At 42.5% G+C, this 27,984-nt stretch overlaps 1 protein-coding gene across 3 annotated transcripts in view; it reads left to right on the top strand.

The window, feature by feature from the left end:
• Window positions 1–27,984, top strand: part of DLG2 (discs large MAGUK scaffold protein 2) — a 2,548,136-nt gene that overhangs the window by 1,974,037 nt on the left and 546,115 nt on the right. For all 3 annotated transcript variants that reach the window (XM_029602231.1, XM_029602229.1, XM_029602228.1), the window contains one exon: window positions 12,873–13,029. In XM_029602231.1, the coding sequence (XP_029458091.1) occupies window positions 12,873–13,029 (157 nt within the window). The remainder of the gene's footprint in view (window positions 1–12,872; window positions 13,030–27,984) is intronic.

Below are 27,984 nucleotides of genomic sequence, written 5' to 3'. Positions count from 1 at the left end.
TAGGCTTGCATGCGAATTCATGCACAGCACCGAATGTGCATACTTTTCCTACCTATTTTTAAAATATATGGGCATATATTTTACATATGAATGTAACCAGAGGTTAAAAGTATAAAAATAAGGGGGTACAGATTTTTTTTCTCTTACTGATCTGAGGTCTGGGCTCTAAAAAAGCATTGCTGGGATGTGGCATGTTTTTCTTCCCAGTTCTTTCCTTATGTGTGGTACTGTATTAGAAGCAGAGGATGTGCAGGCAGCTGTAAGATGCAATAAAGATGTGAGTCATCAACCTGGAGGAGGTACTTCCTGGTTTTACAGAGGTCAGAAGAACTTTTAAAAGTTTATAAAAATGAATCTGAGCAACCAAAAAAATTTAAAAAGACAGATTCTAGTGGGGGGAAAGCCTCAATTGAATTTTGCATTTAAAGCCTCAATTGAATTTTGTCAAAATCAATTTGGGGGGGAAGGGGGGTCCCAGAGTTCTTTTTAAAGTTAAAATGGTGACAGGATAAGCATTGGGGCCGAGTCGGAGAGGCTTCTCCTGGCAGCCAAAGATGGTCTGGTGTCTCAGAATGTGTCAAAAATACCCCAGAGTGCCTAAGGTGGACCTGAAGATCCATACTGGCCAGGTCAGAGTTGCCTAACTAAATACATCCTGTGTTTTTGAAGGGGTTTTGTGAGGTTTCAAAGGCTGTGCTCTGGAGATCAGCAGAAATGGAGAAAGAGGATCCTCTACCTATTTTATTTTAATGAAGGTTTGAGAGGGGATTTTTAAATATTTTATGGGGTTATAGGAAGTAAGTTTTACGGTAAAGAGGGAATCTGAAACACTGGAAAATGCTGTGAATCACTTCAAAATCCTTCCCACATTATTTGAAAGAGAAAAATGTGGATTCCCAAATTTTCTCAGTGAAAGAGAAAATAAATCAAACTCTATTTTGTCACTGGAATCCTGAGGAAAGTGTCTGTGTCTATGCAAATGAGCTGGTGATACCATTTTGTGAGCCAGTGTTGGAGGGAAAATTATATGAAGGGGCTAGTGGACTGATACATATATGTTTCTCACTGATAAAGAAATTCAGATTCCATCTCAGCCTCAAACTATGCCTCAAAAATTCCAAATTTTCTTTTCTACAACTTCATACAAAGATGGGGGTTGTCTATAGGTCAAAAGTATATTAAAACTGGTCGACCTCTTAGAACTATTTTTTGCTGAGGTCATCACAGGAGCACTGATCTTCCAGGGTGTTGAGATTTCAGTGAGTCTAAGTGAGAGAGCAGAAGGCACCTGCTCTAGGGATGTGAATCGTTTTTTGACGATTTAAAAAAATCGTCAGATATTTTTTAAATCGTCAAAAATCATTAGAGTCACGATACAATAGAAATTCCCCTGATTTATCGTGAAAAATCATAAATCGGGGGAGGGGGGGAAAACTGGCACACCAAAACAACCCCTAAACCCACCCCGACCCTTTAAAACAAATCCTCCACCCTCCCGAACCCCCCCAAAATGTTTTAAATTACCTGGTGGTCCAGTGGGGGGGGGGGGGCCAGCGCGATCTCCCGCTCTCGGGCCATCGGCGCCATTTTGGCTGCCACTAATATAAATGGCACCGATGGCCCGATAAAAAAAAAAACCCACCCGACCCTTTAAAATTGCCCCCTTAGCCTCCCCCACTCTCCCGACCCTCCCCCAAAACCTTTTACACATACCTGGTGGTCCGGGGGGCCGCGGGGAGCGATTTCCCGTTCCCACGCTATCAGCTGCGCTAAAAAAAATGGCGCCGATGGCCCTTTGCTCTTACCATGTGACAGGGCAAAGGTAGCGCAGATGCCATTTTGAATACTAGCAATACGGCCCGCGTGCAGGAGGTCGCTCCCGGATCCCCGCTGGACTTTTGGCAAGTCTTGTGGGGGTCAGGAAGCCCCCCCAAGCTGTCCAAAAGTCCCTGGGGGTCCAGCGGGGGTCCGGGAGCAATCTCCTGCACGCGGGCCGTATTGCCAGTATTCAAAATAGCGCCTGCACTACCTTTGCCCTGTCACATGGTAAGAGCAAAGGGCCATCGGCGCCATTTTTTTTAGCGCAGCTGATAGCGTGGGAACGGGAAATCGCTCCCCGCGGCCCCCCGGACCACCAGGTATGTGTAAAACGTTTGGGGGGGGTCGAGAGAGTGGGGGAGGCTAAGGGGGTAATTTTAAAGGGTCGGGGTGGGGTTTTTTTATTGGCACGGGCCTCACTAAAAAAAATTCGTGATGTGAATTGGAATCGGAACCGATTCCAATTCACATCTTGTAACGATCAGATTTCCCCCTCCCCCCCAGCCGAACCCGATCGTTAAAACGATCGGGCACACGATTCACATCTCTAACCTGCTCTGAAATCCCAGAAATAAACAACAGTGGAGCACAGAGAGGAAGGCACACATCTCCAGTATGGTTGTTTGAAGTATGTGTGACTGGATTAGTGTGATATTTGTTTAAAAATAAGGTAAATTGCAGGTAAGGTTCAGGGTAGGCAGTTTAATTGTTAATATTAAATTAACCTGACTGAATTGCAGTGAATTTTCATCAGCCATTGATAGCATTATAAGAGTTGACTGGAAATTTAGCAAATGTAATGTGGATAAAGTGAGTGATTTTCCAATCCCTATACGTACATATGGCTGTATAAGCCACTATTATGGCTTGCTTTGAAGAAATATATAATAACTAGCAACTGTACCCATTCTACGCCTGGGCGGCGAGCCTTTTTATTGGCACATATGCTCTTGTATGGAAGCGTTAGCTGAAAAGGAAAAACTAAATTGTTTTCACCCAGGGCAAGGGACGTGGAGGCACATTTGCTAAAGCCAGGGCTGGCAAAGTTTATTTACCAAGCTGTCTCTTGCACTCCCCCACACTCCCTCTCCTCTCTCTCACGCACATTTTCCTCACAGGCATCGCCCTCCCCAAATAGGCTCCCTCTCTCTGAAACCCATATTCAAGCATCCCCCCACCCACCTTCTCTTACCTCCCATGCTCTCTCTCACACCCTCCCCACCTCCCATTCTCACACACATTCTCTCTCACCGGCATCCCCTCCATGCTCTCTCTCACCCTCCCCTCCCCGACACTCATTTTCTCTCACCGGCATGTCATGGGACCCGCGCCGTTCGCGAAGAAGATGAAGGCCCAGCGTGTTGTTCTCAGCGAAGATGAAGGCCTGGCGCACCATTCGTGGCACACGGGGGCCTTCCATTTTCATCTTGAGCAGAAAATAGCAGTGGAGACCCCGGCATGCTGCGAATAGAGCGTGTCCCACGGCTCACGCTCCATTCGCAGCAAAGATGAAGGCCTGGGCACACTGATCACGGCACACGGGGGCCTTCCCTTTTCACCGCAATCTGCGCTCCAGGCCTTCATCTTCACCGTGAATGGAAGGTATGCCACGGGACGGGCTCTGTTCACGGCATGCCAAGGTCTCCTCTGCTATTTTCTGCCTGTCCCGCAATGGCTGCTGTCCTTCCGGTTTTGAAAAGTCTTTCGGAGAGGGAGGAAATCGGCGAGGTGAGGGAGGAAATCTGCGGGAAGGAGGAATTCTGCGCACAATCTGCATTCCGCAGTAGCGCTGAATTCCCCCAGGAGTACCTCTTGTAGCTGGTGTTGTGACATGGCCGCTGTACAGCATGTTTGAGCCTCCAAGGTGGCCATCTGTCGGCGGGCTGGGGAACATGCGCGAGCACCTACGGACACACTACCAAGCCCGATATATTATGGATAAGTGATCTTGGCTTTCTCTAACAGCCACTGGATTTAAATAATCAGCCACTGGTGGTGACTACCTATTGATGAGCACCTGAACCTTTACTCAGTGCACAGTGGTAAGAGTGTGAGAGGAGAGTGAAAAAAGTGTGAAAATAATCCTCACTATAAATGACCGAGCATCTGAATTTAATTCCTCTATGCTAGCTAGAATAAGGATAATTAATTATCTTTTGTTTTTCACAGTCAGCTAGCCCAGTTCCGGTTAGTTTCCATGAATAAACTCCTAGTACACTCTGGAAGATAAACTCAGTTAGTGTAGTAGAGGAACATGCTATTTTGTTATTTAAAGAGTATAGATAGGTTTCTCACTGCTCCGGATACAATGTACCCAATACAGTATGAGGATCACAGTCAGGGAGCAACATCGGGGACCCTCTGGCACCTAAACCACGCCCCCTATCAGAGGCAGAGGGTACGAAGATTCATCCTAAAGAAAACCAGCTAAGTGTATACTTGCCACAAAGTCTAGCTAGACTGAAACCTTTTATTTTTTTCACATCATAAAGAGCGTACAGAATCACTGCAGCAGCGTATCTATTAAAATCCCACGTACTCTTGTTTGCGCCTGGTGCGCGAACAAAAGTACGCGCGGGCGCAGATTTATAAAATCTACCCCACAGAGTCAAACAACACAGAAAAGAAACAACACAAAAAACGTATCATCTACTTACCTGCAATTAGAGCTGCACCTGCAAGACAGAATTGGGACTCAAAGATTCACTTTCTTCATCGTAGCATTAATTACTAAATTCTTGATATAGAAAGAGAGCAGTTAATATTCAAACCATACTTATCTCTTGTTTTATTGTAAAGTTAAGAGAACCGGTTCTCTTCATTTAAAATACTGGTTAACTAGGAACTGAAAGAAAACCAAGTTGTGTTAACTGTGGAAAACTTACGGTTCCTTTATAATATTTTCCTTACTTGTTTCTCACTGCTTAAACTTGTGATAATAAATCTGAGTCGTAGCTCAGAATTTGTAAAACTGTTAGCTGCTTACATTCAAGTTTTTTTTCTATTTGGGTTCTGCCTTCTCTCTCGTCCCCTGGGAGACTCGCTGGGTGGGTTCCGGACCCCTATTCCTAATATTGGGAGACCCGGTAAGAAGGAGAATTCCTTTTCTATCCTTTCTCCCTCTGGGCAATTAAATTTGGTGACTCCTCTGGTACCACCTGTATGATTTTAACCCCCATATACCAGACACGAGACTCAGAGATTTTAGAAATTTAGTAAAATGTTTATTATGGTGAATAAATGATTGCCAATTACAATAGAAGTGTCTGGGAAGGATAAGTGTAGACTATGCAAATGATCAGAAACCCTTGTAAGGTTTTAGCCCTCATATACCAGACACAAGACTCAGCGAAAATTTAGTAATTTAGAAAAATATTTATGATAGGAAATGAATGGTTGCCAATCACAGTGTGTCTGGGAAGGAGGAATGCATAAGATCCCTCCTTGCCTACGTCACAGTCTTACAAGGCTTATATACATTTTTTCTAGTTACCTTTCTACTGATGTAATTAATAGCAGTGGCTATTCCCTAAGTAAAATTGATTAATAGCCATTAATGGACTTCTCCTCCAAAAACTTATCCAAACCTTTTTTGAACCCAGCTACACTAACTGCACTAACCACATCCTCTGGCAACAAATTCAAGAGCTTTATTGTGCGTTGAGTGAAAAAGAATTTTCTCCGATTAGTCTTAAATGTGCTACTTGCTAACTTCATTGAATGCCCCCTAGTCCTTCTATTATTCGAAAGTGTAAATAACCGAGTCACATCTACTCGTTCAAGACCTCTCATGATCTTAAAGACCTCTATCATATCCCCCCTCTGCCGTCTCTTCTCCAAGCTGAACAACCCTAACCTCTTCAGCCTTTCCTCATAGGGGAGCTGTTCCATCCCCTTTATCATTTTGGTTGCCCTTCTCTGTACCTTCTCCATTGCAACTATATCTTTTTTGAGATGCGGCGACCAGAATTGTACACAGAATTCAAGGTGTGGTCTCACCATGGAGCGATATAGAGGCATTATGACATTTTCCGTTTTATTAACCATTCCCTTCCTAATAATTCCTAACACTCTGTTTGCTTTTTTGACTGCTGCAGCACACTGAGCCGACGATTTTAAAGTATCCTCACATATGTCACAATCTTACAAGGCTTCTATGCATTTTTTTCTGGTTTCCTTTGCCAAGTATTGATCATTTCTAAATACGTCATTCTGACCTGGATTCCTTTCCCTAGACCACCTGCATGCAAACATTCATTCTCTTTCTTTCATGTCCAAATATGTGTTCTCCTTCTGTACTACCTCCCCACAGCTTGTAGAAAGACATCGATCATCTCTTATCAATGTCTACACTTTCCTTTGTAGTTGATCTCCACACAGACCACACATGTATCCTATGTGAGCCATCCCCATGTCCTTCACTCCTTGCTGACTTAGGCCCATACCCTGAAGTTGTAATTAGCTGCTTTCCTTACAGGAAACAACACAGCATGTATTTGACATGTGCTGGCACAAACTTAGTAGGGCCTAGCTCAGCAGTCCAGCAGTCAGAATTATAAATACCTGAAACCCCATTGCTCTACCAATGCTGCCTCTGCCACGCAGTGGGAGGGTCACTGCGAATACACCCCGGAGAGGTGGGGTGTGGGGGGTGTTAGATGAAAATAAAGTAGGACTTACATAAATCAGATTTTATAAGCGTAAGTTGGTGTATTTTAAAATATGCATGCATCAAGAAAATTAACAGGCTACCAATTAGTTCAACCAGTCCTTAAAGTCATCAAGACCCTCCTGGTTTTTCAGCGTGAGCTCCCTCCAGTTCACCCCCCAGCTCCCAGTCAGTCACTAATGCACAGTAAACATGAGCAATATCACTTAACACCAGATAATTAGCAGGTGTAAAAGTAAGTAAATTGGCAAATCTACAAGCGTAAATGTCTTTTAAAATAGCAACTTACACTTATAAATTTTGGCCTCGCTCTGGAACAGTCCTGGACTGCTCCTTTTTGAAGTGCATATATATGAGCACGCAAAAGTGAAAATACGTGCATATTTTTTAGTTTTATAAAATGCAGAACATGCGAGTAGAGGCTACCCACACACATAAATGCTCATTTTTACACGTATAACATTTTGAAAATTCACCCCTCAGTGTGTATGACCCTGACATATTCAATTCTGAGCAATATTTGCTGCCGGTACAGAAAATGAAACCCCATTTTAAAGGTGTTGCCCTGATTTTTCTTCACCAAAGAAATGATCATATTTTTTCAAAAAGGAATAAAACTAAAAAGAATGATAAACTTCTGTTTAGGTGTTATCCTTGGTTCATATATGCAGCAGAATCTTATTCCCAGCAACCATAAGGCAGTATTTTATCTCAGTTCATTTTGAATGAAATGCTTTCTTTTCTAGTCAATGTTCAACTGAAATGAGTTTTTCTCCCCTTGTTCTTTTACATATTTACCTACCTTTGGGAATTTTCAGCTTTTCTTCCTTTCTGCTACACATAAGAAAGGCCGCAGCAGGTTCTAGTGCACCGAGAAGACAATTTTCCTTAGCCATTTTTTGTGGTTCAGCAGCGATTTATGAAAATCACTCTCCCTCAAAGTGCGGTAGAATAACGCTCCTACTTATTGCCACATCGAGAGGAGGCCTTTCCGGGGAGGGGGGTGGGGGTTTCAGGTTGAGGTAGGGGGAGGAAAATAACATGCGGAGGTTGCACTTCCATTTTTTCTATGGAAAACAATGCCCAAGCAAGAAAAGGAGGAGCCAAGACCACAAGTACTTTTGTACCTGCAGGAAGTCTCGTAGGGAAAGTACTGTACAAAGGTTTGCAGGCAAAAAACACCCATGAACTTAATCCCAATGCACAGTCCGATAATTACTGCTGCCCTAGTCCCTTATCCATACAATGCTGCTGTCTCATTAAACCTTTCCATCCTGTGGATTTTCCATGGGTTGCCGTGGCCACTTGCTATCAGATCCATTGAATTCAGTAAATCCACAGTGGGTTATTACAAGAATCCTTGGAAAGGCAATGAAACAAACACAGCTTGCCATAAAGCTTAAAGGGCCAACAGATTTTTTTTTTTTTTTTTAATTTCAGTTTTAAAATTCCCCATCTCTTATGAGTATCATAGGAACTTTTTTTTTTGGTGGCCATTCCATCCATATCAAATCTAGTATTATTACAATTAGTATTTGATTATGGATGTATTGTAATCCAACAAGGATTGTAGATCAGTGGAATATAAGCTTTTTAAATAAATAAATGGTATTCATCATTCATAGAGTGCTACCAATGTATATGATACTGTAGAAGAGAAGGGTGATAAAGCAGACAAAATAAAAGAGCATACACAATTATACAATGACCATCAAAAGCAAAGAGGTACAGTGGTGTACTGGCTGTTATCATCATCATCATCATCATTTATTTCATGCTCTTCCAGCAGAAGAGTTCAGAGTGTCATCCAAAACGGATTATAATATAGGTGAATCATGGACATCTCATATAGGAAAAGGGATGCAACACAGGGAATAGATTGTTATGGCTGCAACACTGAGAGGTAACTGGGACCACAGGCTGAGTTTCTAGAAGAAGGCATCAAAGAAGAAGTAGTTTTTGAGATGGGATTTAAAGGAGGAAAGGAAGGACTCAATATAATAAGAGTTATTTATTTATTTATTTAATATCTTTTAATATACCGATGCTCAAGACCATGTCTTATCGTACCAGTTTACATAGAACTAGGGTAAAAAAGAACTGCAAAAAACAAATGCAAGGAAGATAAAGTTACATTAAACAGGGAGAAAAAACATGGGCTTAGGAAGACAGGAAAGAATATAAACTAAAACAACTGGGGTGACATAAAGTCGTCCTCAAACATAAATTAAGTAATTGGACATATAAATCTTGCTGAATTTCACTGGAGATTTATCTTAGGCAATTTATAGAAGTTAGAAAGGAATGAGGCCTTTGAATGGGCACACAGGAGCGATGAGGGCCAAGATGGAAGGTGGAGTGCTGAAGTGAAGAGAAGCACCAGCTTGTACAATTGGAGAACAATCCCCAGTAGCTATAATGATCACATCTGTAATATTTCTAGTTCTTTTCAGTAAAGCCATGAAAGAAAGAAGCCATAAAGAACTTAACGTCTGTAGTAGGATTTTTGTTGCTACACATCAGGTCATTTACATTTTGCACTGTTCTGAGATCACTTTCTAGTTTTGATTCTCCTGATGTACCAAACGTCATCTTTCACTTCTCTGTTTTATTCTAGTGATTAACCAGAGTTGTTATGCAAAAGGAAAGCTTTAATAGTGCCTTTATTTAAGCACTCAGATTTATGTAATTCTTCTCTCCCCTAGTCTCAGGCAATAGACTCAATGGGACCCAGGTTTGGGTGCTCAGAATCAAGTAGAGGATTATCTATCATCAGATAAAAGCCCCTAGGGGTGGTATCACCGTTCCTGCAAACAACTTGTCAGAGGCTGAAGCAAAATACATAATTGGAGATCCCATAACAGGATTGCTTAAGGCAACATTTCTCTGGGTAACCATTAGCATAGCATACGTACACTGTTATCCATAAAACTGTCAGTCTATATATATTGAACACACTGATCGCTCCCCACCAGTGCAGGAAAAATGTGTAACTCTGGCTCTCCTGGGCACTAGATGAGTACCAGAATTTGTCCCCATAGGGGACAGCTACGCCTCCAGGGCCCTAGTGGTGCAGGCATGATCTCCTGAGTGGACTGCTTTAGAATCAGCTAGCAGTACACCTGAAAATTGTTGGTCGAAGGAGTTCTTTTATTATAAAATAAATGCACACTTCTGAAAAAGGATCTACATTTTTATAGTTAAATGAAACAATAAATTACAGACAGATCTTGATGAACATGATTGGGACATAATATGACAGTCTGTACTTTCATTCTATCTGCTGCAGGTGGGTAAAACTGATGGCCTGAATTCTTCACCCCAATTCAGACATCCATTATATTTTACAAAGTTTTCCATAGAAACATATAGAAACATAGAAATGATGGCAGAAGAAGACCAAACGGTCCATCCAGTCTGCCCAGCAAGCTTTCACACTTTTTTTTTCATACTTTTCTGTTACTCTTGTCCCTTTAAATAATTTTTTTGGTTCTATTTCCCTTCCACCCCCACCATCGTAGATAGCAGTGCTGGAGCTGCATCTAAGTGAAGTATCCAGCTAATTGGTTTGGGGTAGTAACAGCCGTAATGAGCAAGCTACTCCCACGCTTGTTTACCCAGCCTTTGCAATTCAGTCCTTGTTGGTTGTTTGAATATAAATCCTCTTTTCTTCATTCCCCCTGCCGTTGAAGCATAGAGCTATGCTGGATATGCATTGAAAGTGAAGTATCAGGCACTTATGGTTTGGGGTAGTAACCGCCGTAACAAGCAAGCTACTCCCCTGCTTTTATGTGGGTGGAAATCCTTTTTTCCACATTTCCTCTTGCCGTTGAAGCATAGAGCAATGTTGGAATCGCATTAACCGTGTGTATGTTTATTGAATAAGGATATTCATCTCCATGTAGTAGCCGTCATTCCCGCAAGCCACCCCCATGCCTCTTCTCTTCATTCACTTCCTCTAGACTTTATGGATCCACAGTATTTATCCCACGCCCCTTTGAAATCCTTCACAGTTTTGGTCTTCACCACTTTCTTCGGAAGGGCGTTCCAGGCATCCACCACCCTCTCCGTGAAGAAATACTTCCTGACATTGGTTCTGAGTCTTCCTCCCTGGAGTTTTAAATCATGACCCCTGGTTCTGCTGATTGTTTTGCAACGGAAAAGATTTGTCGTTGTCTTTGGATCATTAAAACCTTTCAAGTATCTGAAAGTCTGTATCATATCATCTCTGCTCCTCCAAGGTGTACATATTTAAACATAGAAATGAAACATAGAAATGACGGCAGAAGAAGAGCAAACGGCCCATCCAGTCTGCCCAGCAAGCTTTCGCACTTTTTTTTTCTCTCACATTCTTATCTGTTTCTCTTGGCTCTTAGTAACCTTTTTTATTCTATTTCCCTTCCACCCCATCATTAATGTAGAGAGCTGTGTTGGAACTGCATCTAAGTGAAATAACTTAATTAGTTAGGGGTGTTAACCACTGCAATAAGCAAGCTACACCCATGCTTATCTGTTTATCCAGACTATGTAATTCAGTCCTTGTTGGTTGTTGTCTGAATATAGATCCAACTTTCTTCATTCCCCCTGCCGTTGAAGCAGAGAGCCATGCTGGCTATGCATTGAAAGTGAAGTATCAGTCTTGCTCCTTCTTCAATGGCTTCACCTCTGCGTTGATAGGGATGTGGACTCTCCAGGTTGCATATTCATATGTGGTTATTCTGTCCCCAAGGTTTACCTGTTTTGGGGTGAAGTTGAATTGGAGATTGAAAAAAATGTCCGATTTTGACATTTTGTTAACACCAATTCTATGCCTACTGGGCTGCTGAAAGAATGCTGGTATTTCTGCAAGAACTAAGATGATTATTGCTCATTTCGTTCACACTGCCAGATATACTATTGCCCTAATGGAAAGCGAACCCTAGCAAGATACAATGGAGAATTCAGCTGTTGAAATAGCATTGGTAGAAAAAATTATGTACATTTTCAAGGGAGAGCTTGACATGTACCACAAAATATGGAATAAGTACTGGTCCAGCATAAACAGCAACACCCTGCTTATCTGAAGATTTTCCCTGAAAGCATACCGATGAATCCATAAGTCGCTTGAAGGACTTGTGCTGTTATGTGGGGTTCCATGTTTTTATGCATGAGATATAGTTTAGTATGCAAATTTCAAGAGCCTGTGCATTCTGCCAAGAGATATCTCATGGCTGTTTAAATTGCCAAGAAAGTGTCTTCTCTATTAAGTTAAATAAAAAGTACAAAAAAAAAAGGCAACTTTAATATGGATAATCCGACAATTCATGCGCTTAGCTCTTATGGTATTCAGCTTCACACATAGAAAAAAAATCCTCTTCAAAGCTATTTCTTCGTATACACAGTGAAGGCAATTAAGAATCAATATGTATGTAATTTGTCTATGGGTTCATACTGACGTTTGACATAATGGAGATTAAACAGGTGAACATTATTAACAGAGATGTGGAAACATTAAAAATAATATTTATTTATTTATTTATTTATTTATTTGGTTTTATATACCAACATTCGATCAAAATATCACATCGGTTTACATCGAAACATAACAAATAAGGCAGGAACTGCTTATTTTTAACATTGCAACAAGTTAACTTGGTGGAAGGGATACATTTATATAATAGGATTATAACATTTTGACATTGTAACATAGGAAGAGTAAATGACATAGGAATAATAAGTAAATAAAGAAGCTATCTACATGTAGCAGTATAAAACAATGTGAACACTTTAGCATGAGAGGAAAGTTTAACACTGAGAATCTACATAGGGGCATGAAATGGATAAATGGAGGAGAGTCATTAGATGGTGGCAAATTAGCAGGAGGCTGGTAATAATAGTAAAAAGTTGGTGAACTTGTTCATCAGATCTGCAGGAAACTTGAATTTGTCAAATTTATTTCCAGACTCTCTTTGTAATTTGAAACTGGCGAATCAGCACCGGGGTTCTGAGCAGATTCAACCAATAAGGGAGATTCCCCCCGGTGGCGGGTTCGACGCAGGTTCCCGTGAATCTCCATCAAATTCGGGTGGGCCGGATGGTCCTTACCTGCCGACATGTACTATATTTCTATAGTTTACAGTCAACAAACATTTGGGAGCGCACCAGGCTAAGGTTAATGAGCTTCCCAAACGCTGCAGTGGATTTTATGAATGTATTTGAAGTTTCATGCCAGAGGGGGGAGAAAGTAGGGCAGCCGTTCCCACCATGGACAGCTCCCTGCCGAGCTGGGCATAGGATTTTCCTGAGCAGTAGCACTGTATCAACATGCAACAAAAGCAAGACAGGAACTATGAGACATTGGTGTCTGTTTCTTGAATGCCTAGGTAATGTCATTTCTTTTCCACAGAGAGCCACGGAAAGTCGTCCTGCACAAAGGCTCCACAGGACTGGGTTTTAACATCGTAGGAGGAGAAGATGGAGAAGGGATTTTTATCTCCTTCATACTAGCAGGAGGACCAGCAGATCTCAATGGATGGCTACAGAGGGGAGATCAGATTTTATCCGTAAGTACTCTGTTTTCAGTTTTACTTGATTGCTTTAGATGAATCTTTTTAAAGAACGGTTGTTGTGAAAACTGCGTGCACTTACATGCCGTCTTTTGCTTGCTTTGGATATAATGAGGAGAATGTTTGCTTCAAAGTTGATGGCTCACGTATAAATCTGTGAATTTTGCGCAAAATCTGTGGGTTGTGGATTTATGTGGGTGGTTTGGGGCAAAATCCATATAAATCTGTGGAAAAACAATCTGCCAGGTGGCGGTGGATTTTTCCAGGAGCCTTTCTATTTTAAAGAAAACCTCCAATAAACTCCCGATGACATTCACCTTTTTTTGTTGTTAACCATTTTAATGTAACCCCTAAGCAGGACGGATCCCTCAGATCAAACCCAGGGGCAGATAGAAAGATGGCCCCTATCTGCTCCCAGTTGTCCACGGATAGCTTTGCACAATCTGAGTTCCAGGGCTCCTTGCGGGGGGACTCGTACCTTCAAGGTCCTTTTCCAAAAACCGAAATACAAGCCCTGTGCCCCAGTCTCTGTAAACAGCACTGATAATCTCCACAATCTTTAGCAGCACAAATCACACTGACAAGCAATGTGGCTTCCAACTTCTTTACTGATAGTTGATAATTAGACTGCATATTCTCTACAGTGCTTATGGTTTTAAATATAAACTGATGAACAATAATGAAGAAAGCTTAATACATTTATGATCTCACTCTTCTAGCAAAGTCTCTGGATATTTTTCAGAAGCCAGTTCCTTCTTTCATTACTTGCAATACTTTTTCCAGCTTCCAGATTTAACACGTTTCTCCCCACAGCAGAATGCTTAGAATTTTGTTCCACTTATTTCTCAGAATGGAAGCCCCAGTTTTCCTACCTTTCCTGAAGTCTTCTGAACCATTTCAGATCTCCCTCTGAAAGTACCTGTGAGCCCTCTCATCTCAAGTGCAGCACACTTGAGTCAGCAGCAACAAAGTTTGTAGAAATACCTTCAGATCCTTGCCTCCTCTGCATGGATCCAGTCCTTACAAATAACTCCTCCAATCTCCAGCCTCCTTCAGAGTGAAAGACACCTCTTGCCCAATAGACTGGATGCTGATTCCCTGGTACCAAAGGCACTCGGCTCTAGAAGGAACAAAAACAGTGTTTTACTCAAAAGGGAAAAGCAAAACAGATAGGAAGGGTACGAAAAAACGTTCCTGCCTCAAAATGAGGAGAGCGTCTCTTAAGACAGAGAACTCAAAACTGACATTCCACTGTATTGGGTCACAGACAGGTCCAACCCCTGGAGCAGTGATAGAACACTGCCATAATTTATCCTACCCCTTGATCTAACCTTATATAGGGATGCCCTAATCCTCTGTGAAGGAGCACCAAGTCTCAAAAATAGGATTACCAGAGTAAAGCAATCAGAACAAGGTCAGACTCACAGGTTGACCCTCGAAGGGCAAAACAGACCATTCTCCTTCAATAAGTTAGACAAAAATAAGCAGGAGACAGAGAGCTCCTCACAAAACCCACCCGCCGCCCTGCGGTGTTGGGTTCGTAACGTTTTATTATTTTATTTTTCGGCACTGCCTGTAGCTTTTAAATAAGACTGAAGGGGGACCCCTGCTGGCTGCAGGGTTGGTGCCATGCTGGGCATGCCCAGTAAGGGCCAGTCAAAGTTCTGGAAACTTTGACAGAAGTTTTCCATGATTGGGCTCCATCCTGATGATGTCACCCATATGTGAGGACTAACATCCTGCTGTCCTGTGAGAACACCTGTTACAGGTAAGCAACATTTGCTTTCCCTTCTGAGCCAGAAAGTCAGTGAGCTACTCTGCAAAAGTGCTATAACACGGTGTTGAATCACTTTCTCTACTAGGAGCCATTTGCACAGTAATTTTGCAAGGGGTGGCCTCTTCTATGGGCGTTATCTCATGGGAAAGAGTCTGGACTGAGCTAGCGTGATGGCACACATAAAAGGCCAATAATTTCTCCTGTGCAGTCGCAGGTTCGGCCTATCACTTTTATAGTGTGCCAACCTGTTGCTGTTTCTATAATGTTGGCGATCTCCAGCAATGGTGTGCCCAAAGGGATATTCTGCACCATAAAGGCCCTACTTAATATATCAACCTCCTCCCAATACAGAACTCAGCATTGTGTACCTGTGCCCGGTCTCCTAGTCTCACAAGTTCATTCTACAATTCCTCGCAGTCCGCATTTTAAAATTATTTTGTGTCATCTGCAAATTTGACCTCTTCACTCATTGTTTCTTTTTCTAGATTATTTATGAATAAGTTAAAAGCATGAATCCCAATTCAGATCTTGGTGGCACTCCACTCACCAATGACCTTGCTCCATATGGAAAACTGACCGCTTAGTTCCATTCTGTTTCCTGTCTTTTAACCAGTTACAAATCTACAATAGGATACTACTTCCTATCCTATGACTTTTCAATTTCCTAAGGAGTCTCTCATTGGGAACTTTGTCAAATGCCTTCTGAAAATCTAAATGTACTATATCAAACATCTAGCTTTAGCCACATTTTTATTTACATCTTCAAAAAATCCAATAGATTTGTAAGAGAAGTCTTCCCTTTACTAAAAACCACATTGATGCCTCCCCATTAAGCTTTGTGCTAAAACATGGAGGTGGGAGTGCCTGGGGGTTAAGATTAAGTATGGGAATTTGTATGTTCACGAAAGGAACCCTTGGTTTCCATGCCAAAAGGAGCAGGGCCGTTTTAAGCCCCTCCCCACATACTGTACAATTTTTGTGCAATTTACGAAGCATGGGCTCAGCCGTTTCTTGTTAAGACCAAAAGATGATAATAGGGCATGTTAGTTAGTTATCTTATTTTATCTTCTCTTCTTTTTTAGTTTTTTACATTTTATTTTTTCTTTAATTCTTTTGTGGGATCAAACTAGGCTCCTCTAAGGTTTTGGGCCCTGGCCAAGTATCCCATTTGCCCTATGCATAAAACAGCCCTTAAAAGGAGTGCACTAACATGCGGGTCAATTTTAAAAGCGTTGCTCGCACAAATTATAGCTACATATGTGCATATGTGGGCATCGCACGAGCAAGGCACATTTTAAGAAGCGTCGAGAAGAAGGGGATAGTGGTATGGGTGAGGCATGGGCGTTCCAGGGAGGGGCCAAGACGTACACATATAAGCCCGAATTTTTTAAAAATCTGGCCATGGCGCGTGTCGGCTTGTTATCCACGTAACTTCTGGTCATGATAAGGAATAAGTCTGGAGATCTGCTTTATGGCATGTAGCACAGTGTGAGGGTTTGGAGTCAGGTGGGGAGTTACAAAAATGAAGAACCATCCCTGTGCATATTTTAGCATCATTTGCAAAGAAAAAAACCTCTCCTTCTGGCCCCTTTTCTGTAACCCTTGTGAAAATATCAAAGAGAGATCCTCTTTTCCATGGAGTCAATTTCATTAACTGCCACCCTCTGCTGCCTTTCATTCCAGCAGTTTCTAATCCAGTTTACAACCCTGAGACCCACTCCTAAGCTGCTCACAACTTCATGTGTGGGACAGTATGAAAAGCAGAAATCTATGTGGGCCGGACCTACTGCTCACCTCGATTTAATTCTTTGGTCACCCAGTCAAAGAAGTTGATCCTGTTTGTTTGAGATGGACCTTTCTCTGGTAAACCACACTGACTTAGTTCCTGTAATCTTCTGGATCAATGCTATTCCCTTTTCTTTTCCTTCAGCAGTGGCTCCATTAATTTACCTAAACCGTGAAGTCAGACTTACTGGTCTGTAGTTACCAGCTTCCTCCCTACTTCCACTTTTATAAAGAGGGACATTTAGTTCTCTGGAAGCATTTCACTTTCCAAAGAATGGCTGAACAGAACTGTGGGTCGAGCTGCCAGAACCTGTCAGAGGCCCTGCAATATCCTAGTCACATTGCCTTGTCCATTTTCAGTTATTTGAGCCCTCTTTTTTTTTAAATTTGAGTGATATCTATTTCTCTATCTAATGTACTTCTGCCAAATGTACTCCTTCTCTAATGCCTGTTTCAGTTAACAGTGAACAAAAGCTTTGTTCAGTTTTTCTGCTTTTCTTGTCACCTTCCACAGTTTCTTGCTTTACCTCTCAGTCTTATAATCCCCCTCTGCACTTCCTTCTTTCCCTTGTATAGCTTTTTTAAAAAAACAACCTTGTCTCCTTACATTACTGCCAGTTGGGGGGGGAAAGGGGGTAGGATTGCAACTTTGCAGTCCTGACCACCTTCCAAGCTTCTCTCAGCCTTTCTAAATAGTTTTTTTTTCTCCCATTCTCCTTTTTCTGAGATTCTTTGTAACTTCTGAATGCTCATTTTTTTCCCCTTACTTTTTGAAAACCATACTATATTCGTTCTCTTATTTGTATTTCCTTTACTTTTCTAATATAAATATTTGTTGCCACCTCTGTTCTTTTACGTCACCCTGCCAGTGCCTCCCTAAAGAACACCCCCATTGTCTTAACAATGAAGTCCAGAACTCTGGGACCCATCTCTGCCTTTGTAAACTGTCTGCTGATCACTGTAGCTTAGGTGATCCCATGCCATTGCCTGGCTATTGCATACATTTCCCCCCCCTTGTATACATCATCCAGTTGATTCGGTTTCCAGTAGCCAGATTAAGTACAACTAGTACTCTGAGGCATTTTTTTTTTTAGAGTAATGAGAGTTTTCTTGGTAGAATAGTGCACATTTTATTGTAGATATCAATTTTCCTTTTTTTATTTTCCTTTTTTCTTGAGCAGAATTGATAAATCACAAAATACCCGATAGATTGTTCAAATGCTAGTAATGTCTCCTGTAGTTGCTGTAAGAATAATGATGTTATGCTATCAAAGAGAAACTGTAGTGCAGAAAGCAGCATGTGAACATTGTTTATTGATCTTTGTTAGTTTAGTGATCAGACTAGATGAGATCTGCTGTTTAAATAAGACTACTATATGGTAGACAAAGTTTCATATCCGTATATGACAAATACATTATATTATTTTATTTTAGAATTTTTTATATTCAAGGATAAAAGAATGACCATATTTTTTACATGATTTTCGATTACAGAACACACATTTCAATTAAAAAATGCATTTATTTATTTATTTATTTAATGGATTTATAGCCTGCCAATCCAGGACCTCAGCAGGAGCAATTCATTATTTATTTCAAGTTTATTATTTATTGCCTATTGATTCCTGTGGAGCAGTGAGATTGAAACAGTTTTTAAAAAAAAAAAAAAAGGGATGAAAAGAGCCTGTTTCTGTCTGAAGTGTGATCCATCTATTCATGGCTTCTTTATGATGATATGTGCTCATAGTTCATCCTCCGTCCATGGGTTGTCGAGGGGTCCTGACCGGCTCCTCGTTTCTGGTTAGTGAAGCATCAGAAACCCATTCAGTGGCCAGTGGAATGATTTCCACCGGCTGCAGCAGGGGCTGTCTTCACTCAGCCAGGAGAAGGGAGCCCTGCTAGCCATAGCTGACCCCTGCCTTATCATGGTAGAGGTAGCTTGTGATGATGGAGGTGGTCTTTTCAACTGCATAGTCTATGATCCAAATAGAAGTCAGTAGAAGTGTGACTGCATCATTTTAATTCTATCCAGTCATCGAGTACTTGATTGTGACTTACATCATAATTTAAAAATATAAGGTGAATTTTAAAAGCCCTGTGCACGCATGAATTAGGGGATGCACAAGTAAGTCAGGCTTGCATGCACCGAGCGGATTTTAGAAACTTTTCAGAAAGGGGCAGGGCATGGGCGTTTCGGGCCATGAACTAGAGATATGCACATAAATATTTATGTGCCCTGGCGCACGAGGTCCCTTGCTGTGTAAATTTACTTTTGTTACAGTGGAGGTGTAAGTTATAAAATACAGAAAAGTAGGCAGATCTGTGAGATTTTAAGAGTTGGGACTAATTGTGGGGAGTGAAGGCTATTAAACTAGGGAAGTTTGGAGGACCTCTCCCTTAACTGGGCACACTGAGAAGGAACTGGTAAAACTGGGAATGGCATCGGTGTGTTCCCCTTTTTAAATTCCCAACTTATCCAGTAGAAGCATGAGCTTGCCCGCTTAAAATTGTGCGCACATGTGCGAGCGGCCAGGCTAGTTTATAACATGTGCACACATGCACGCATATGTTATAAATTGGCTGCGTCCCTGGGTGCGCAAATGTGTGCCCGCGAGCTGTTTTGAAACTTACAGTTTATATGTACAATTATTTTTCTATATTATTTATTCTTGCATTTTGTTTTGGTTTGTATTATTTTTCTTGCTTTTCAAATCTTTTGCTGATATTTTGGTTTTGTGATTCATCTCTCTTGTTCCAGCCCATTCTTGACCAACAACACAGCTGTAGCTGACATACTGGCCATATAAATCCATAATGAATGTTTTTGTTGGTGTCATTTATGACGGTGATGGTGACAGCATAAAATATTTACAAGTCTTCCATTGGCAAACTTTATTTACAGGACTTTTTTCCCCAGTAAACTCAATTACATTTCTTTCAACAGCTGGCAAACTATTTGATCTTCTAATCAGATCTTGCTTTTTCTAAAATAGAAAAATGGATTGTTTTAATCCAGCAATTTCCACCTGCTCCTTTGGTCCTTCAGCTCAGTCAGAACAAAGAATAGGACCCTGACACTATAAACTATCATTTACAAGTACCTGGGAATTTTTCCCTATTTCCTATCCTCCTAGTTTGGTGATTGCAGCACTGGTCCAGAGCTGCAGGTATGCGTCAGTGATTCTTCTAGAACCCTGCAATTATGGATTCTAAAGCCAGCCACTAGGTGTCACCATTGAGTGATGCACTCCCATCACCACCCTCCTCCCTCCCTCCTTCCAACGGCTATGAATAGTTCTCTGCAGCATCCCCAGCCAGACCAGAAAATGGATTTTAAATAGAAAAAGAAGTCAGCATGTAAGACTCGGTTCACCCAGTTTGCTCATTTATGTTAACCTGTGAGGTCTTCTCCCTCCCTTACCTTGCCACTAACGTCCCTTTATGTCTGTCTCAAGCATTCTCCAATGCAGTTACACCTTCGGCTCCTACAACCTCTGCTGGTAGTCTGCTCTAGATGATTGCCACCTTGTGTCAATGAAAAATGTGTTTTATTTATCTTCAGCTTCATATGTTGAATCCTTGTCCTTGAGCTTCTCATTCTATGGAAAATAGCTAAATGCTGGTTGCCTGTTGAAATCTTCTAGATATTTGAATATTTGTAGCATATCTCCCTTTCTTCAGGAGCACATCCTTTTTTCTTTAATGTCCTCGTGTATGGTCTATGGTGCAGGCCATACCATTTTGATGGCTCTCCTTTGATTCACTGTCACCTTATTGATATTCATTTTATAGGTGTAGTCTCCAGAATCGGACACAGCATCGAAGGTGGGATCTCACAAGAGACCTGTATAGATGTAAAGTGACTTGCCTCCTCAGACTACTGCTCCTTCCCAACTATACTATTAGCCCTCTTGACTGCTTTATCACACTCACTGGCCACCCGGAGGCCATCAGAGATGTGAACCCCTCTCTATATCCCATTCCTGATTTTTGGTTTGGTTTTTTTTTACTCTTTATTTGAAGAGACAACGTTACAGAATATCACATTGTATTAATGGACAAAGAAGATGAAATATTATGGAGAAGTTTACAACACACAGCGGGTACATTTTTCTTTTTTAACATCATGCACAAGACTGTCTTCACTGCCAGTACATCTTCCAAATATGTCTCCTGTTTGTTTTGAAGGGAAAATCATATCTTTTCCATAATTGCAATGTCTGCAACTACTGCATTCTAATGATCTATAAAGGATTAGATTTCCAGTAAAATCCAATTGTAATACTAGCAGCATGTAATAAGTGATGTGGATTTTAGAGGACCTGATTGATATTGTATCAGCAGGCATAAGGAGGCTGTGACGTGTATATCATAGCCGATAATATCTTGCACCATGGTTCGCAGCTGCCTCCAAAACTCATTAACTAGTGTGGCCCTTGTGTGCCAGAGAAACAATAGCAGAGTGTAATGTGTAGAGAACTTATTGAGGCTAATGTGATTTCCCCCTGTGGAAAGTACTAGAGAGGACAAAAAAGAGGGAAGGTTCCAGCTAGTAAAAGGTTATCTGTTGGTCAAAGGGAGGTCTTGAATTTGTTAACAGACAGACTGGTTCAGCCCCTAGGGCCTGGGTTTTAGAAAGGGAATATAACCGTGCTTAGAGCAAGGGTGGGGGCTCCCCCAGAGTCACCAAGCAAAGAGAAGGCCTCAGCTGGACCCTCTCCAGAGGTTTCAGGGGAAATGAGGAGAGCGTTGGCAGAAATACTCCTATAGTGTCTCAGGGAGCCAGTGTGAAGTGATTGGAATTTGGATCTAAGGGTAAAAAGCACATGAGAAAAAAAGGAACTGTGAAGGGACCAGTTGAGACCAGAAAAGAGAAACCTGGGCCCAGTTGGATCTTGGAAACAGGGTTGAAAGCCTCTCGTTTCCTCCTGCAACAAGGGGAAATGAATAGCTTGGAGCCATCTGAGAGATAAAGGGCCAGATTTTAAAAGGATTACGCGCGCCGGGCCTATTTTCAAAAGGCCCGGCGACACGTGTAAAGTCCCGGGACTTGCAAAAAGGGGCGGGGAGGGGTGGGGTGTGGGCGGGGTGGTCTAGGGGTGGGATGTGGGCGGGGCCAGAGGCCTCCGACATAGCGGCCATTGCCGCTCTGTCAGAGGATCGTGTGCCAGCAGGCTGCCGGCGCACGCACCTTGCGCCTGCCCGGAGGCAGACGCAAAAGGTAAGATAAACATTTGGGGGGAGTTAGAGTAGGGCTGGGGGGGGGGAAAGGTTAGGGGAAGGGCTGGGAAGGTCAGGTTAGGGGGAAGGGAATGGAGGAAGGCAGCGCGGCTCGGCGCACACAAGGTGCACAATTGTGAACCCCCTTGCGCGCGCCGACCCTGGATTTTATGACATGCGTGCGGCTGCAAGGATAAATCATTATTCCTTTTCTTTATAATAGGATATGGTGCAGGCTCATGTATGCCCTCTAATAAATGCATATATATAAATGAGGTATCATTTTATTATGGTGCTTATTTTGCATCAATAATAATTCAAGCCTGTTCTCAAGCACAACTCCTCAGTTAGACCTCCTGTCATAATTGTAAATGTGCATGAGCATGATCAGATATTTTATGTTCTAGTCTGAAGTCTTGAAATGTTTTAAAATGGCTCCCAAACCAAATTTGATCCAGTAGTCTTAATCCTTTATCATACCAGCCTATCATGTCAATTCTCTTTCCTATTTTCTGCAGCCAGCTCTTCTCCTCCAAAATGGTATTTTGCCATGGATTTCCAGACTAGAAATGGTTGAGTTTGCATTTTTTTAAAGTATAGTTTTCAAATTGTTTATCATCCTTCAGTTTCTTTTACGTCATCTGTGACGTATCTATCTCCCCTGGCATGTCTGCTCTGTTGCAGATTTTCATCTCATTCACACAAAGGCACACTTCCCCTTCCATCCCTTCCACAACACCTAGGAAGACACTGAAGACTAGGACTGAGCCTAGCACCAATCCCAGTGATGCCCCCCTGCTCACTCTGATTTCACCATAACTGAGCACAAGGAAACAAAAGAAAAGAAAAGACTATATAGAAACATTCTGCAAAACATTCAGAGACCATAATGATGCCTTCTACCTGGAACACACTCCTATCGCAAATAAGAGAGCAAATGTTTTCCATAGCGAGCCCCACGTTGTGCAACTCTCTTCCAGAGTCATTACATCAGATAACAGAAAGAAAATGTGGCTCTTTAGAAATGCATACGATTTAACTTAAAATACCAATATGCTGATAATTTCAATGTCATCAGCAGAGATAAGGCTAGTGGAGCAAGCAATAAGTAATGAACGATGTAAAGTGTATTGTTAGTAGAATTAGAATTTGTATTTATTGTTGTGTCAACCTAAAATATGTATGAATATGAACTTGATTATATATTTGCTATTGTGATGTCCTAGAATATGTATGAACATGAACTAGAATATCTATGTGCTGTGGTGTTAACCTAGATTGTGAATATTGACACACAGTACGTGATTGTTGACCAAGAATATGAATGCCGATATTGTAAACCGTTGTGATCTTCTTTGGGAATGAAGGTATATAAAACACCAAAATAAATAAATAAATAGATAGATAGATGTGGAACTCAAAGAAAATATATTTGACTCAGTGACAGTACCACCATGTGGAGGAGCCAGTTTTGATTCCCAGGTCAGGTCTTCTGCTCTCTGATCCAGTTGGGGCTGGGGATGTTGCGGGGGTAGCATTCACAGGCCCCTACTATCATGCAACAGTGACAACAAGTGGGCAGACTTAGAGTTCTATGTTAGCCAGGTTGCAAAAGCAGCTGCGATTTCTGGCCCTCAGCTGAAGACAGCTGCTCTCTGAGCTTGGAGGAGGGGGGCATAAACTAGGAGAAAATAGAACCTCAGATCATTGTGAATGAAGGCTAACAGAGGCCAGTTCTGATTGAGTTGGAAGTCCACAGGAGAAAGAAGAAATTGCTGGGTGATATATATTACACTTACATAAGAGTACAAGCTATAACAGATTGAATAGTTTCAATATTCTTTCATCCAATTAACATGCATAAGCTTGGCAGTACATTGTAGCGATATTATCTGGCATTTACTCAGCATGCAAGTTACATTTTCCGTAACCAAATACACTGCATATTATTATTGAATTTTACTTCATATCTCCCCAGGCAGTTATAAAACAGGCTGTAGTTGAGTTACTTAATCACCAACAACTTCCCTAAAGTAGTTTCTTCACATGTAGACTTTATCAAAACATCCTATATTCAGCCAAAGGCAAGAAAAGAACAGGAATCCAGTTTCAGAAGAAACTAAAGAAACTGAGGGTAGCGTAGCGAAAAATATAAGATGACCAATTTAGATTGGAAAACTATAAAAGGAATTTGTCTTCTCCTCTTGTATGCATGCTGTACTTTCTGAAGCAAATCAACGCCTATGCTCTTGCTGTCATGTCACAATGGCAGTTCTCTGAGTGCTGTGGGAGCACTCTCATTTCTGCAGGGCCAAGCCTTCTCCCACAGCTGGTTTGTTGGCTATCGATCAACTTCCTTCTTCATCAAATTTATGCTTCCTGTTAGTTCTTGGTGAGAACAAGTTGTGATCCCCTTGGGATTCACGGTAATGTTATCAGAGCACATTAAAAAAAACAAAAAACAGTAACATTAGGTGAAAGAAAACCACCTGAAAGAAAGGAATTTCAACATCAAGCACCAATGTAAGTGTGCGACCTATGGGATGAAAACAGAACCTTAGCCCTACTTACGGGCCAATACAGTACAGTGCGCACTGTTAACCTGCTATTGGACGCGCGTTTTCCCTTACCCCTTATTCAGTAAGGGGCGGAAAACGTGCGTCCAACCCGCCGAACCTAATAGCGCCCTCAACATGCAAATGCATGTTGATGGCCCTATTAGGTATTCCCGCGCGATTCAGTAAGTAAAATGTGCAGACAAGCCGCACATTTTACTTTCAGAAATTAGCGCCTACCCAAAGGTAGGCGCTAATTTCTTCGGGCACCGGGAAAGTGCATGGCGATATTAAGTTGGAGGTCCCGAAGGGTAAAAAAAAATATGAATTCGGCCAGCGGCTGTCGGGTCGAAAACCGAACTCTCAATTTTGCCGGTGTCTGGTTTCCGAGCCCGAGGCTGTCAGCAGGCTCGAGAACCTACACTGGCAAAATTGAGCGTAGGCTGTCAAACCCGCTGACAGCCGGCGCTCCTGTCAAAAAGGAGGCGCTAGGGATGCGCTAGTGTCCCTAGCGCCTCCTTTTTCCCGTTTCTACCGCTGGGCCTCATTTGAATACTGTATCGCGCGCACAGGCAAGTGGCCTGTGCGTGCGCCGGGAGAACGGGCATTCACCCGCTCTCCCGTGGACTTTACTGAATCGACCCGTTACTGAGGAGTAAGGTTGTGCATGGGAAACATTTTCATTTAATTTGTTTTCAGTTTAAACACAAATTTTCCATCTTCGTTCCAAAATGGCCTCTTGTTCCATTCGTTTTTAGAAAGCTTGTGCACATAAATGCCATTTTTTCACGCATAAAATCTAATTTTATGTATGTAAAAAATCTGTATGCACAGATTGCCTAAAATGAAGGGAATGCATGCACATCCCTCTGATGGAAGGTAATTGTGGGAGAACTGGTCAGCAGTTTCAGGATTTGGGTGGTGGGTCTTATTATTGACATGAAAGAGGAGCTGCTGGACACATCAAATTGTAAAGCTGATGTCCAGTCAAAAAATAGTTGTTGTACTATATTTTGAGTTCCCAGAGCTCAAAATGGCATCTGCCTGGCTCACCATTGAAAATCTCAGCAGATCATCATACTACTGATCTCTATCCTTTCTGAAACTAATCAACTGTCTTCCTCAACATCTGGTTTTACAAAGCTAGTTATACATTTTCTAAGCAGAATACACTACCTTATTTATTAAAATCAATTCAAACAGTACCTTGTATTTAATACTCATCTGAAATTGTGCACTGCCATGCAGGAGATCCTCAGCTCAATCCCTGAGTCAGGTCTTCTGTAATCTGGGTTGGTACTGGGGATGAGGAGGTGGCAGAGGCAGCATTCACAACAGCTAGTAGGGTTGCCAGCTGGCTCCATATTTTCAGGACAGGCCTGTGTGAACTTATAATATTGCTTTTCTGAGGGTACTCAAAATGAATACTAGAACTTCAAGTCCATGCAGGCATGAATAAAATCAGGACTAGATCAGCCTGTCCTGGAATTCTGGAGCCAGTTGTCAAATCTGGGATCATCTTCTGATCTGTCTCCTGTTTGGTGCACAGTACCTCAGCCCACCTCATCACATAATGCATGGCTCTGTTTGAAACATCAGTTGCCAAATTCTTGAACACTCATTAAGCTTGATTACATCATGCCTCTTTTTTTCTACTTACCTTGGTGTCAGTATAGTAGCATTCATGTTATTGTGGATAAATTATTGTGCATAGCTGCCATTTAAATAGTACAGGCATATTTTAATTACCTCTCCCCTCACCCCTCCTGTTCAAACTGTTGCGGCTCCGGGCCGGCCCCGGCCGCCCCACTCACGGTTTCGCGGTCCCGCTACGCTGCAGCCCTCCCCGGGCCTCCTGGGACTCATGCCGCCACGTTTTCGGCGTCCCCACGCGGCGCCCGGGCCTGCCTCCGCTTCCCCTGCGCTGCTGCCGCGCCGCCGAAGCAGCCAGCGTCTTGCCGCGGCTGGCTCCGCCCCCTAGGGGCACGCGCGCGTCTCGGCCCGAGAATTAAAGGGCCAGGCGCGGGGAACCTGCCTCCACCCTCCAGTGACGTCAGACGCGACTGGGCTACTTAAGCCCTGCAGTCCCTCTCCTCAGGGCCTTGCAACGAGGTTCCCAGGTTCGTCCTGCTCCCAGTTGCCGTGTTCCTGCTCCTCGCTTGATTTCCTGGTTCTTGATTCGGATTGGCTGTGGTTCTTCTTGGCTCCTGACTCTGGTTTGGCTTCGGTGACTTCTGGCTCTCGACTCGGTTTGGCTTTCGGTACTTCTCTGGCTCTCGACTTGGACTGGCTGACGACGACTTCTTTGGCTCTAGACGCGGACCGGCTGACGGCGATTCTCCGGCACCTGACCCTGGCTTGGTGAGCTACTACTCCGTCGGCAGAGATCTCCTAAGTCCCAGCGGCTGGGTTCCTACGGGCTCCTCCCGGGGGGACACCGGCTTCCAGGGTGAACCACCTAAGTCCCAGCGGCCGGACTCCTACGAGCTCCTCTCGGGGGAGTACCGGCTTCCAGGGCGAAGATTCTCTCCCACCGGGTCAGCTCCTTCTCTGGGCCTTTGGTCGCATAGGGCCCTTCGTGTCTTCCACCCAGCAGTCCGCGAGCCAGTCTTCGCCGCCTCCCGGTTGGAACCGGTGTCTCTACCTCTCAAAGGTATTCCATCGCCTGGTTCCGATCGGCCCAAGGGTCCACGAAGCTTACACAAACTTAGTTCTTTGTAAAGCTCTGTTACACTGCATTACTAGTTCTATGGAAACCGATGTGATGTTCCTAGCAAATGTCAGTATATAAAAATGTTAAATAAATAATAAATACATATTTTAATCTGCGGTGGTAAACAGTAATAAATAATTGGTTTAAAGAAACAAGTCAAAATGCCAAAAAAAAAAAAAGTACAACTTTTCATGAAATGATCCTGTTAACCACTTAATGAGGCTATCAGAAAAATACTCTATCAAAAGTCAGTTTTTGTTATCTTGGCTTTATAAACAGAGAATAGTTTCCCCCCTAAAAGTCTACTACTTTTTACATTTTATAAATGAGTTTTCCTCTCCTCCACTAGGTGGCAGCATGAGAATATTGCAATTAATTTTGCTATCGCTGTTTTCCTATCCAACAAGCATGAACACATCTTCTTATGCCATGTCTATGAGAAGTGTAATCTTCTTAAAAAAGCAGGCCAGTTAGAGCAGTGGTTTTCAAACATTTTTCTCAGGATCCAATGGAAGAAAATAATTTCTTCTCAGGACACAATGAAAGGAAAACATTCACCCTCCTCCCCTCAGTGCCCATCACTCATGCCTGCCCCACTTCCCCAGTACCTATTACCCATTGCCGACTTGATACCCCCAGCCCCCATATCTTTATCCTTCCAGTGCTCTCCATGGCCGTTCCTTTGCCCCTTTATCCCTGCTGTAGTGCTGATGCAAGGATAAAAGGGACAGGAGTGATCCAGGAGCGATCTCCATTTGCTTCCGCCCTGCCAGTTCCTCTTTCAAAACGTCTCCAGCTTCAAAACTGGCCAGTGCCTTGTTTTATTTTATGGTCGAACGTAATACAGCCATAAAGCAATATGGACATAAAACAAGCTTTATGGCTGTATTACTCTTTTGAGC

The sequence above is a fragment of the Rhinatrema bivittatum genome, chromosome 5 (assembly GCF_901001135.1).
Source record: "Rhinatrema bivittatum chromosome 5, aRhiBiv1.1, whole genome shotgun sequence".
NCBI classification, from domain to species: Eukaryota; Metazoa; Chordata; class Amphibia; order Gymnophiona; family Rhinatrematidae; genus Rhinatrema; species Rhinatrema bivittatum.
This window is presented reverse-complemented; position numbering and strand designations above follow the sequence as displayed.